Source organism: Lepisosteus platostomus, chromosome 4 (assembly GCF_059453375.1).
Source record: "Lepisosteus platostomus isolate fLepPlt1 chromosome 4, fLepPlt1.hap1, whole genome shotgun sequence".
Taxonomy (NCBI): Eukaryota; Metazoa; Chordata; class Actinopteri; order Semionotiformes; family Lepisosteidae; genus Lepisosteus; species Lepisosteus platostomus.
This window is the reverse complement of record NC_142614.1, coordinates 15,669,308-15,682,904: the sequence shown is the minus strand read 5'-3', so window position 1 is coordinate 15,682,904 and position 13,597 is coordinate 15,669,308. Positions and strand designations below refer to the sequence as shown.

Genomic DNA, 13,597 nt, shown 5'->3' with positions numbered 1-13,597 from the left:
TCCTGCCAAAATTGGCCACAGCCCGGAAGCACACAAGACTCGCCAAGGACATCAGACCTGTCCTGCACTGCATGTGATTCCAGGAGGCAGCTTGAAATCTACCTGGCGTTGGCCAACAGCCAGCTTGCAGTGGGTCTGTGTACAAAGTCAAGAAAGCACCGCTGCCACAGTGTTGCGATATGTCAAATTATGCTGCCAAAGTATTCCACTGTTGTTTCAAATCACCGTAACCAGCTTTGTTCTGGAATTACAAGATCATGCAATGGATGCCCTTTCCATCACGGTTTATTTATCCAGATTCTGTCACGGTAAACTAAGCCATATCTAAGAACTGCTTGTGAGCGTTGACAGATTCAATTTTATTTCTCCTGCTGTGGTAAAAAAGAGTTTTTTCTTTCCTCTTTGAATGAGGAGGGTGTTAAGCCGGCAATTGTGCAGCCAGCAAAGGACATGTGGAGTTCCAAACTGGCTACTTCTTGAGCTGCTACAGGGACACTGTCGACATGCCTCTGACAGTTCACAGTAGGCATGTTCTGGCTTCCTTGCCCAAATTACACCTGAGCTACCCGACATGGAAAGTGTAGGATTTTACAGTTACCCCACTCTTGAGGGGTATTGAAAGCTGTATTAAAAAACGGTCTTGTGCACATTGCTAATAACTGTTCGATGGCGATATTGCCTTATGAAGTGGGCAGTGTGATCGGTCAGGTTAAAGGGTGAACTCTTCATCCTAGATTTTCATGTGTGCAGGCGTTAATCACCAGGATACAGACGATACGTAAACATGATCTGGGAGAACATCAGCTATCAGAATATTTTCCTGTTTTTTTATGTTTTTTGAAAAGACGGTAGAAAAGTGGCCTTTCTCTTGGATAATTCTGGATCCCTTGTAAACGAATGTTTTAACGAGGAATAAACTACACCGCTGCTTCAAAAACTAGATGCTCTTGTTAATGAGTCCTTTTGATAAGAACAGGCATTACTTAATGAAAAAAACTCGTTTTCTCCTGGTAGGAAAGAGCAATGAAAACATTTGTTTCTGTCGAGGTTTAGTTCAGTGCCACAAATACAGATATTTCCTGGACATCTAAACTAATTGAAACATTGCCTAAAAACAGTCCTATGAAACTAAGAATATTAATGTGTTTGGCATTCACAATACACTGGTAAAATTCTGAACCACAGAACTGAGTCATGGTCGGTTGTAAAGAAAGTACAACTATAAAGAAATTATTTTCCAGTTGTTTGTTTTTTTCTGTTGAATAGTTATAATAGACCACAATCCAGTTCTGAGCAAATATATATGTTCATGGTAAGGGCTTTTGATGAATTTGATCAATATGTTGTTGTAAAAATGGAAACAGTTTTATAATATTAACCATTTTTTTTACTGAAACAATTTCATCAACACTGTTTTTGAATTTGCCTGACATCTGTAGAAAATAAAATTTAAAAAATCTGAGAATTATTTGGGTTTATTTGTCTCAATGCATTGTGGCAAAGAAAAGCTGTGCCACCTTTGTCTCTCACCGTCGCCCGCTGTACCCCTTTATTTCTTTGCAACCTTTACTTCATGTAGGTGTCTAAGGTTTAATGGGCCTCATTTTTTACTTGTTTTCATATCATTTTAGAAGAGCCAGTTATAATTCGGTTTGTCCGCTGTACCAAGCTGAGAAAGAGAGGGGTTCTCCATTCCTGCGGAGGGCCATTTTCACTGCAGTCCCCAATTTTAAAAAAATGTTTGTGTAAAATATAGGACAATGTATGCAGAGACCACGATACTCCCTAACGAGTTAATCAGACATTGAGTCCAAGATGTTTAAAAAAATCCTCCACAGACCCTTATTGGTTCATCAGAGACTGCTTGATCCTATGTGGTAAGAAAGTGCAAGTGGTGGTACAAATGCTGTCAGACTACATTATAGCTCATTAAAATCCATGTACATGTGAATTAAAAATGTTTGTTAAAGCACCACAAACTCATAATTGTGTTTTATTTATTTTGCAGAGGTCATGTTTGTATAGTCAAGCTTGTTCATGTCTGAAAAAAGTTAGCTAAATTGTTCTCGGACATGAATGTACATAAATAACCATTAGGTCTCTGAGGTTATTAACATGATCTTCCTGAAGTGCTAATGCTATTTTTCATCTTTTTAATGCTAAAGGGGGTACTGCTGCTTTTATTTTTCTGTGACATTTTTGGAAGCTCCCACCTTACAGCTTACTGGAATAGGCTTCAGGCCACTAAGACCGTCAAGTGGATAAGCAGTTATTGTGTTGTGATGATGATGTGATTTTTGGAACCATTTTGCAACTGGCAAGGGACTACATGATGGATCTTAGTAGGCAAGTTAGCACCTGCTGAGATAATTTGTTAATAACTGCTGGTTGCGTTAAAGAGCTCTCATTGTCAAACTGTCCACCTGCTGTCGGCACCAATTATCTAATACAGATGATTAAGGTAATTAGGAACAAGGAAGCTCCTGTGCCTGCTGTGTGAGGCTCTGGATGACTGCGACTCTCCTGGGATGATGCAGTTACTGAGATGGACAGTTGAATTTTGATTGATTGACCTTGAAAATTGTAAATTAAGTAAAGGGAAGATGTGATAGGTAAGGGTGAAATTTGGTGCGTTCTTGTTTGTCAAAACATGGACTTTACAAACAAAGATTTTGCTTGTTCTATAGTGTCCTGGAGCTAATTATTCTAAAACACCTATTGATCAAAATAGATTGTGATGTTTGACTTCTTTTCAAGTTGTTAGCCAGCTGGATCTTGGATTTTAAAGTTAGCCACTACTGGAAACCCATTCTTCATTGATTGTAGTTTAACAAAGTAATTTGGGCCTACTACCACAGGATCAATGTGTCATTAGATGATTATATCGCACATTATAATTCACAATTCTAAGTTGTGTATGGAAACTGTCCAATTCCATGGAAAATAACAAAATTCTATGAATTATTCTTTGAGACTGAACACAACAGGTCCCAATACGTAGCAAAGATAGTAAAAGAAAACACAGTAACAGGGCCTAGAATTTCTGGGTGAAAAGTCCAAAAATGAAAGCAACTCAACACTAACAAATAATGGAACAAGTAATAGGTTTATTCCATGCTGAAAAAAAGAAGAAAGAGAACACAACGTTTCGGCCATGGAGCCTTCTTCAAGTCCACGGCCGAAACGTTGTGTTCTCTTTCTTCTTTTTTTCAGCATGGAATAAACCTATTACTTGTTCCTAAACTTATTAGTTGTTCCTTTGCAGCCTATGCATGCTGACGCAGCTACCCACCTGAACTATTACAAAATCATGCTCACTGCTTTTATGTTGCACTTAATTAGAAACACTGCCTTTTTTACTGAAGGAGCTCTTGGCTAAAAATTAGTTTCCTGTATATTATTAACCTAAAATGAGCCTGATGCAGTTTATACAGGATACAGTAGATACAGTATCTGAACACCGTGAAGGATATGCATAATACAGAGCAGCGGTGAGGGCTCTAGAATCCTACCAAGCATGTTGCAAGGCTAAATCCTGTGAGGTTTTGGCCAAGATTTAAACAAGCAGCATAAAAATACCCAGCTGCAGTAATGTAAATCGGTTTTGTTAAAACTGCCAGACCAATAAAGTCATAACATAATATCCAAAGAGTAAATAACAAACAGCAAAAAACTAGTGTTCCATATTGGCAGTGACTTTCTGTACTGGAAAGAAAACCAAAAGGCCCTAAGACCTTTCAGTATACAGAAAGATCGTAAAAATGCAATAAATGAATATTGGAACCAATGGTATTTTTCCTTTTTTTTTATACCTCTCCTTATCCGTAAAATGGACTGTTACCTGCTTACCTAGGTCCTTAATATCAGCACTGTCTCAAGTCAGGCAGTTATTTTATAGGTCAGCTCTACTTCAGAACTCAATTTTGGCAGAGACAAATCCCCCAGATGCTCTTTATTGGTGTTTATGAATAGTTTATTTGCTTGTATTTCTTCTGTACCATTAGGATGCAGTAGAACAGTGGGGATACTGTTCCAAGCCCGTGATTTAAACAAAATGCAGACATGAGGATTGAGGACAAGTTTGCCGAGAAACCAGGAACACCACCTGAAAAAGAGTCTGGCTTTTCCAAGATGCTTTAGAATCCAAACACATTTTTCCCTGAATCAGGAACCACTAGTGTTACCATTACTGTTTTGTCACTGACTGGACAACTGGATAACTATACTTGAACCCTTCTCAGGCTATGAACAATATAAAGAAAAATAACAGGTGTGTTGCATAATCATCTGTAGCAGCTTGCTACAAATGTTAAAATTTCATTCAGCTAAAAGAAAATATATTTTTTTTTACACAAGGTTTCTTTAAGAGGAAGTACATGCTGTATCAAATCATGAAAAAGTTAAACAGAATCAGACAAGCATTATTTCATAGAACAGGTTTCTAAGCAGCATCATTTCTAAAAACACAATCTGACCTTGACTACCTGTTTTTAAATTTTGTGTTGCTTAGATATTTAGATTTCATGAATGCGTCTTGCTTTATCTCTTGCATTCTTTAGTAGTAAAAAGAATTTAGTAGTAAAAATGAATAATTGCAATACATTAGATTTTCTCTAGTAGTCAGATACTCTATATTCTGAGAAAAATATGTTCCTCATGAATAATGTAGCGTCAGATGCAGACAGGATGTACAGTCCCTAAGAACATGAGTTGTATTACTTCATGGCATTCATAGTAATTATATTATTTTATAATGGCGAAATTTCATTTTTTGTGCTAGTGCTAGCGTTAAGTAGAATTATTTTTGATAGGTCTTGTGCCTAAAGTCATCTGTCTGAATTTCTTATCTCCATTTTTGATGCGAATCAATTTGACCTAATGCGTGTAACAAACAAGGAGTTTAAAGCGCACACAAATCCAAAACCCTGAGCTGTGATTTCCTGGAGTGCGAGTCCCTGTGTCGCGGGCTGTCACTTCCAGCAGCGGCAGGAGAGCTTCTTAACCCCGTGCAGGAAGATGAATGGGATGATGCAGGTGTACGAGGCTGCGATGTAGCTGGCGATCTCCACAATGGCGGATGACTCGTTCACGTTGCTCGCGATCCGCAGCAGCAGGTGGGTCACCCAGCACACGAGGAACACGCTGGCCACCGCCACCACGCTCATGGCCGCCCTGACCTGCGCCCCCGGGTGCTGGCGCGGTGCGTTCCCGGACCGCGGAGGAGCTGCTGCTGCACGGGCGAGAGCGTCCAGCCGCCCCTTCCCGGCAGGGTCGGTGAGAGCCTGACTGCTCGGGGTCTGATTGCCGGCGGGCGTAGAGACAGACGAGAATCTCCGAGGCGAATCCTGCTGGGCGCGCTCCGCAGCGGGCTGGAGTCGGGCCTCCTTTTTCAGAGCCTCTATGCGTTTCCTCTGGGTCAGCAACGTGATCACTATCTGCAGGTTGGTGAAGACCATGAAAGCCACTGGCACTGCATTGGCGAGGGTCAAGTAGGTGGCCTCATACGTCTGCTTGGAGGCGTGGGTGGGGAAGTGGGCTTGGCAGTCCTGGCTGGCGCTTCTGTTGCTGCCCACGGTCACGAAGGAAAGGAGGGGGACGCTGAAGACCAGAGCTGCGCCCCAGCTGGCCGCCAGCAGGCCGCAGGACAGGCGAAGGCTGTCCAGCTTCACGGGGGCGTTGCCCCGCTTCAGCGAGCCCACCAGCTTCTGGTACCAGAAAACACTGATGATCAGCGTGGTCAGCACACTGCTGGTCTCCGACAGGTCCGAGCAGAACAGGAAGATCCCACAGTAGGCCTCTCCCAGGAACCAGCGCCCGGCGATATCGGCCAGGGTGTCGGGCAGGTCCACCAGACAGTTGGTGATCAAGTTGGAGGCGGCCAGGTTGATGAAAAGGACTTCAGACGTCTTGAGGTGACTCCTCTTGCTCGGCAGGGAGTGCAACACCAGCATGCTGTTTCCCATTATCCCCAAGAAGCACATTGACGCCCGGACAGTCGATTCTATTACACCTACGGTATCCATGCCACCAGCGTACACAGGAACATACACATGTACTGGAGAAACACGCACTTTCCGAACACAGATCGGATTTCTTCCCCTTCAGCTGCCTCTGTTAGGAAAGGCAGAAAGAACAGCTCTGATAAAGTCTAGGGGCTGCACCTGTGTCCAATGAAAAATCCCCAGGAGACTGGAGGCCAGAGTCTCCCCTCCCATCAGCTGAACGTCTTTCATTGTCAGTGATGGGCGGTTGTAGGAGAATGGACGTGCCACCCATACTATGCATGAGAGATGCACAAGATGCAAATGTTCAATAAAATTTGGATTTATATGTTTTTTAGATTTCTCCTGCCTTCAGTGATCCATCACAATGCATTGTGTGCAATGAAATCGTTCACTCATTTTGTATTTTATTGTATCTGGCTAGAGATGGTGGTGCTGTGAACCCCCTAACTGAATGCTTGCAGCAGACTAGTGAGAAATGAGGCATCTTTCTAAAACGTGTGCTGTAAATTGTCACAACACATCAGATTGCTGGTGTACACATATTTCGGAAGCCAACTAATAGGCACTTGCTAACTAACGTGTTTGTGTTTCAGATGTCGCTGCAGCCACTCTCGAAATCCTAACTTCTGAGTGCAGAAGTTAATTTCCTAACAATTCATAGCAGCCTAGCACAGTTCATCAAGTTTCAAGCACACCGTTTAATTCTTGCGTAATAATAACAGAAACAACAACATTAATAACGCAAGCTTTTCAACACTCTGATGAAGCCAACATATAGTACACCTCGGCATGACAAAAATTAACTTATTTTTGTCCCTGCAAAGTGTTAATGCATCATTATTTAGATAGGTTTACTCTTAAATAATTTCTCATTTTGCTTTGGCTATCGGACGGCTATCAAACCTGATAGGTTTGGAGGTAAAATCATTTTTGCTTCAAACATCGTTTTCTTTTACATAATAATTTTTGTGTTTTCGGTTTGTTTTTTTGCATGGTCTTTCCCCTTGCACAAAAAAACCCTGAAATCCTGGCAGTGCGACAGTAATCCGGACACAGATTTCCCGGGGAATGTATTGAATTGAGCACTGTACCGCTCCTTGGTTGTGCCAATAACAGGCAGTTCCCCCAGCCCCCGGCGGAGGCCGCTGTGGAGCGACTCCAGCTCCCGGGAACTGAGCTGCTTCTCCCGGCTTTTGCAGCAGCGGCGGCCGCTGGAGAGGCGGTTGGCAACCGAACCACGGCTGCGTTACGCACTGAGCGAAGACCTGGGAAGTTGTTCTGGATTCCGGAAGCGGAGGGAGATTTAAATGCGGGGATGCTAACAAGTTTTTTTTAAAAAGACGTTTATCCATTGAACAGATGAATCGCGGTAAGAAATGTCCAAATGTCTAAGGGAAGGCTGTTGTTGCAGTTAGTGGCGCTGTAACTGTATTCAATCGGCTGGGAAGGAAAACAAGCTGTCTCCCAGGAACCGGCCTGTCTCTTTTTCTACATTAGCGTTTGCGCTTATAATTTCGTTTTGATGAACCGTTTCCTTAATTCTACGTTTCGCGAAAAATAGAACAAGACCATAACCGTACAGTAACAAGCAGTGCTAAATTTTAGTTACAAGAGATTTTAAGTCTTTTATTTGCCGGGTCGACATAATGTATTATTTGATGGGGAAAGAGGCACACTTCACTGACAAATGCAGGTTGTATTTCAAGGAATGCACTGCGACCGTGTCTCCTATTGAAATTTAAATTGATTTATTTAATCACCTCTGATGAAACTGCGGTTTTGAGTTTTTTTTACCTGCGGACATTTAAAGGAGTACATTTAAAATGTTAATTCGCGTTACTTTTAGACGTGCAAGTATCCTAAATCCGTGACAGCAGCGAGGAGGAAATACTGTATGTCTTCTAAATTCGCAGACCTGTGCCTTCACATCAAAACTCTACTTGGTTTTAATTTGACGAGTTATAAAAGTTGCGTGCAGAAGGGGTTAAATCACAATAGGATGTTCTTTTACTGTTATTGATCATGGCGAATAAACTGCGATGGGCATTTTTTAACGCCGTTTTCAGGTTAAGCAAGTGGCCCGTTATCATCTGGTGCTGGAGACCAGGAATTAAATGATTTCAAGTTAGTTCAGTTGTTTTTCCAATCCATTCCAGCTACTTTTTTACTTTCTCGGAATTGCCGTTACAAAACGTAATTGGACTCCAGTTCTGCTGGAGAATCGCGGGGTATAATGTTTTGATTTCAGCCTAAACTCTCTAATTTACCGAATTTGGGGTTTATGAGCTCGTCTAAAACACGGAGAAAATGAAGCACTTCAGCTGCATGTAAAATCAACGCAGTTTAATTGCTCTAATGGAGTTGTTGGATTTGCTGACTTACAAGTTTGATTTTAATATTTCGAAAGTGGTGGTTGCCTTATTTATATAAATTAAATATTATTTTCTGTTTAAGATAGCGGGGTGCTTATTTCTTGAAAAGGAATACCTGTAAGGTGATTGCAATTACGTGAGTGTGTCAGACGTTCTGTTTCCAAATCTCTAACCCCTGTGTAGAAACAGGTCATTTTAATAATAACTTTATTTTATATAGCAATTACAACCACTTCAGTGTCAGGTTTAGTATGGATGTAAATCTGAGTATCATCAGCATAGAAATGATCATTTAGACCATGTGATCTTAATAGCTGACCAAGTGGTAATACGTTAATGCTGAATAGAGTCCCAATTTCTGAACTGAAACCTCAGAGAGAAAAATCATGAGGTAAGACTTGAACCATATGATAATGTAAGATATTATGGTTAACGGTTTCAAAAGCAGCACTGAGGTCAGGGAGAATAAGGATAGAAAGAGAACTGGAATTAGCAGCCATAAGAAGATCATTAGTGACTCTAACCAAGGCAGTTTCTGTGCTGTGTAGTTGTCTGAAACCAGATTGGGGAGATTCGAAGAGGTCATTTCTAATGAGATGGTTTAACTGTTTTTTACGAGAAAGCGTAGACTGGATAGAGGGCCAAAATTGTTTAGGTTGACCAGAGCCATGTTTGGTATTTTAGGCACGGAGTAACAACATCTGTTTTGAAGGCTGTTGGTACCACACCAGTGCTCAAGGACTCATTTATAATGTTGAGGACAACAGAGCAGAGAGTAAAGAGACAGGATTGAAATAAGACAGTGGGAATGGGATGTAACAGGCAAGTGGTGGATTTCATACACGATACCAGTTGACTAAGGCATGCAGCGTCAGGCAGAGTGAGTTAGAGAGAAGGGAACCAGCAAAACTAGGCTTGCAGGGAGGAGGTGCGGAGGTAATATGCATTACAGAGAGAATGTGATGCCAGATGTTGTTGAACTCGGAGCTAGAGAACTCTAAGAATGTGTTTCAGAGTTGGGATGAGGTAGGTAATGTGGTGGGGTGGTTTGGGTCAAGCTGTCTGTTGATGGTGGAGAACAGGTGTGTAGGATTGTTGTGATTGCTCTCAATCATGTGGCAGAAGTCACTGGAAAACACACAGGAGTGTGACTCTTCCTCTTGCGTCTTCCCTTCATTGCACTTCCTGTTCCATTCGTTCAATTGGATGAACGGTTCTCCTGTCTTTTTCAGGCACAGTGGTGTGGATTACAAGCCCACTCCTCTAGACCTTTGCTGTGGGGTCAGTATGGAGGTGAAACTGGAGGTGGTGCAGTCCTCCAGCATCAAGAGGAGAAAACCATGGCCTGCGTTCTGCTGGCTGGGGCAGGTGAGGAGTCTCCGCTGTGCATTCCCCCCAACTGCAAGGTCACAAAAAACACCAAGCAGAGGCTGGAGCAGGTGCAAGTGACCCCCCGCCCCTAAATATTGGCCTTGTGTGTCACGAAGGGCCTGATGTAGCCGCCTGTGCCAAATAAAAGATCAAATTTACGGTGCAAGTTCAGAAGGACTGTGGGAAGATCAGATCCTGGGAGTTGTCATTTTACTAAAAAAAGGCTTTCTGCTGTCTGTCATAATGTAATCCTGTAGCTCTCTTTTATTGATTACAATCTCTATTCTCTAAATTGCCTACAAGAAAACAGTAGAAAGGCTTACAATTATTACAACAGGCTTTATTCCGCTGGTTAGTTTAATCAACATGTAAAAGGAAGCATATTAAACTGTTATTTTGGTTATAAGGTTGTGTTTTTCAATAAATCAGAGTAGAATGGAAGTGGAGATGGAGAGTTCAGCTAGGTTGTTATTGCATGACAGGGTTTAAGAAACTAGAATGGTCAGAGATCCATAATGAGTTGTCCTGGACACTCAAATTGTAACTCTAAGATGGTGTGCATGTGAGTTCAAGTTGCTATGTAACTTCTGAAGGAGAAGGAGTCTGTCTTCCTGCTGGATGACAAGCGGATCAGCGAGATCAACCTGGTGTCTGGAAGAACAAAGAAGAAAATCCCCAAGCTTCAGCCTCTGCTGAGAAACGTGATCACCATGTCAGGGTCCGGTAACGGTGAGTTTCCACTGAGCAGTATCAGCTGCATGACCATCAAGCTTGTCCAGCAGTCCATTGGGTGGATAGGCAGGAGTTTTATATGTGAGACCTTAACAAACAGACTGTGGCATAATTCCATTTTGAACACCCCTGTGTTCTTTAAAAGTATCTTAAAAGATTGACAAGACTTTAACCTTTGATCTTCAGATACACCAGGGTAAATGTATTTGGCTTTGTAGATATGAAGATATGTGGACTGTGAAGATATTCATACAAATATGTGGAAGTGAAGTAAAAGGTTTTTGGACCACCAGCTCGTGTCTGACTTTCTCGCACTCATGGCTAAATTGTAAATTGTTATCCACAGCCTTTTGAAACATGTTTCATCGTAGAGTGACTTCTATATGTAGACGTGGATTACCTTCCCTTCTTAGCTAACCACAAGATGTATTATTTATTTCCTGATAACCTTGTCTTGACATTTGCCAACTGTAAATTATAATCTAACTCCTGATTATACTTGAGCCTGTTCAGCTGGTCTGTTGCTTCCAGGTGCATGGCTGGCAGGCCTTCTCATCTCTGGAGAGCTCTTCCTGTGGAACAGGGACCGGGACTGCCTAAAGATGGTGGCCTCAGCTCCTGAAGTCACTCAGGTGGTCACGGATTCTCAAGGTAGGAGTATACCATGCTGTGGATTCAACGGCTTCCACAGCACGTTCTCTGCCATGTTTTGCTCCCTCAGCAGTGCTTATCCTGGCCAGTGTTAGGAATGGCAAATCTACAGAGGAGGTCATGTATTTACATGTTAAACTTCTAAAAATGAAAACCAAATATATAATTAATGGGAAGCTTATATCATCTACATTTTTGTTTTCAGTTTTGCCGTCTTTCATAAGTCAACATGCGTGTGACCAGGCGTTCTGTGATGCCATCTGTAGTCACACTACCAATTCACGATTCTGTTTCTCACCTGTGCTAATGTGTCAGTGAGCGTATCTGTAGCTCGTTCTCCTCAGCGAGCTCAGTGAGGCTGTCCTGGGCTGACATGTCTTAGTGAGCGTCTCTGTGGCTCGTTTCTCCTCAGAGAGCTCAGTGAGGCTGTCCTGGGCTGACATGTCTTAGTGAGCGTCTCCGTGGCTCGTTTCTCCTCAGAGAGCTCAGTGAGGCTGTCCTGGGCTGACATGTCTTAGTGAGCGTCTCCGTGGCTCGTTTCTCCTCAGAGAGCTCAGTGAGGCTGTTCTTGGTCGTATCTGGGGACGGAAAGCGGGTCCTTCTTGCTACGGTGACGGGACTCGTGTTTCTTTGGGAGAGTACCACGAGCAGGGACATGACTACAGTGAAGGATCCCTCAGTGAAGGGGAGGTGGTCGCAGATCCTGCCAGGAGAGGGCACGGTCCTCCCGACACACACTGACAAAGAAATGGCGCTGCACGGCCGCTTCATTCAGGAAGAGGTAATTGATCATAAAAACCTGCTCGCAACTGTGCGAGACCGAGATCTTGAGAGCAAAACCTAGGCATGTGGAGATCATGAGACTGGGCTGCAGAAATGAACGGCACCTTTGAAATTTGGTCATTGATCATTGAAAAGAGAATCAGTGATCTGTTCAAATTTATACATCTTTGTGTATGCAATGGATATTTACAATTCATATCTACTGTACTGTACTATACTGTATAAATGTGTTGTAACAGGTGGCGTTACAACATTTCTGCTTTGCAGTGCTGGGGCCCTGAATTCAGTTCCAGTCCTGGGGTGCTATCTGCGCATGTTGCTGTGGGTGCTCTGGTTTACTCCAACAGTTAAAAGAAGTGCTATTAGGTTTATTGGCTTCTGGGGAATCTGGCCCTAGTGTGAGTGTGTGCATGTCTCTGTTTGTCCTGTGATGGACTGGCATTCTGTCCAGGGTGTATCCCACCTTGCGCTCATTTCCTCCTGGGATGGGCCCTGGCTCCCCCACCACCCTGAATTGGAAGAAGCGGTCAGAAGACAGATCTGTTGTAACTTATAGGAGGGTGTTCCCTCTCATTGAGATCGGTGAACTTACCTGGAACTGAATAATAAAACTAATTAAAGATGTGTCATATTGCAGGCCACTGGGGACTGTTGCTTGTGCTCGTTTGTGTTCACCTCTGAAGAAAAGCTGGCTGTTACCATTCTGAAGATACAGTGGGGTGACAGTGCAGAGAGACGTCACAGGTTTGGCTCCGAATTCTCTCGATTGTTTTTGTCAATTCGAGCCCCAGAAAAGTGTATTAAAATTGAATACAACTGTATTTTCTCATTAAAATTCAGTTTCTATTTTATGTACCTCTGCATTAAGAAAAGACGCCGTGATCACTGATGCTTTGTGAACGAAGGGCACAAAAATGCCCGCAGGTGTATAAATAGATGCTGTGTTCCTTCTTTGGAGGAGGTACATTGGCAGAGTGAGTGCAGTGAAAAGAACTATATGTGCAAGATAATTGCAATATATTTTTTGCATAAAACTCCCAGCTGGGAAAGAGAAGAGTCTTTGTACATTGGGGATTATACTCTTCAGGGAGAAGAAAGGCATGGTCATTGCTTTGTGTCATTCTCAGCTTGGTGCCCTACAGCGTGCAGTGGGTCACTCAGATGTTCCCCATGGGCAGGATGACTCCCCCCTGTCACCCTTTCAAATCCAGGGGAGCCCTGGTCTCTGCTTTCTCTGGAGACGGACTGGTGCTCGCTGTTGCTGTGAACCAGAAGGATCCCAAGGTATAGTAAAATGCCCAATCTCCAAGTTTGTGATTTTTCCCTGTGCGAGTAATTTGTGTTAGATTAAAAGTGTTAAGTTTTTCTCGTGGTCTTTTTAGTACCATTGTTTACCTGTTCTTGAATTCCTTCTGCAGGCAACCCAGGTCTTCTTTGTCAGCACCTTGAACTTTGTCACCATCTCCAGCAGCCTCCATGGCTGTGGCAGCAAGGACCTCCGAATCCCTTGCAAATATGCCAGGTGTGTACCTGGAAACTAGGGGTCTTGCCAGGACACAGTGCTTGTAACGCTCCGAAAATTATTGATAGAGCTGTTGGAATATCCTTGGCCCACGGGGTGTTCTCAGGGAGTCCTGGAGGCTGGGGTTTGTCAGTGTCTTGAAGGGCAGTCAGTGGAAGCTG

General features: G+C 43.0%; 2 protein-coding genes across 7 annotated transcripts in view; one reads left to right on the top strand and one right to left on the bottom strand.

Annotated features, from left to right (window-relative positions):
- Nucleotides 1–4,061: 4,061 nt before the first annotated feature.
- Nucleotides 4,062–6,023, bottom strand: ora5 (olfactory receptor class A related 5). Its single transcript, XM_088630825.1, has one exon. The coding sequence runs from the start codon at nucleotides 6,021–6,023 to the stop codon at nucleotides 4,971–4,973; it is 1,053 nt and encodes a 350-aa protein (XP_088486951.1). The 3' UTR covers nucleotides 4,062–4,970.
- A 1,148-nt stretch (nucleotides 6,024–7,171) lies between these two features.
- cplane1 (ciliogenesis and planar polarity effector 1) overlaps nucleotides 7,172–13,597 on the top strand; it is a 52,055-nt gene continuing 45,629 nt past the window's right edge. For 2 of the 6 annotated variants that reach the window (XM_088628702.1, XM_088628700.1), the window contains exons 1-8: nucleotides 7,175–7,374; nucleotides 9,610–9,745; nucleotides 10,342–10,477; nucleotides 11,012–11,131; nucleotides 11,680–11,912; nucleotides 12,552–12,658; nucleotides 13,042–13,198; nucleotides 13,333–13,436. In XM_088628702.1, coding sequence (XP_088484828.1) covers nucleotides 9,665–9,745; nucleotides 10,342–10,477; nucleotides 11,012–11,131; nucleotides 11,680–11,912; nucleotides 12,552–12,658; nucleotides 13,042–13,198; nucleotides 13,333–13,436 — 938 coding nt within the window. In that variant the 5' untranslated portion in view covers nucleotides 7,175–7,374; nucleotides 9,610–9,664. Of the gene's footprint in view, nucleotides 7,375–9,609; nucleotides 9,746–10,341; nucleotides 10,478–11,011; nucleotides 11,132–11,679; nucleotides 11,913–12,551; nucleotides 12,659–13,041; nucleotides 13,199–13,332; nucleotides 13,437–13,597 lie in introns of all 6 variants that reach the window. The other 4 variants (XM_088628699.1, XM_088628698.1, XM_088628703.1 and 1 more) reach the window with 3 other exon arrangements.

Coding starts and splice junctions, on each gene's coding strand:
- ora5 (XM_088630825.1), bottom strand. CDS start 6,023: ATGGATACCGTAGGTGTAATAGAATCGACTGTCCGGGCGTCAATGTGC.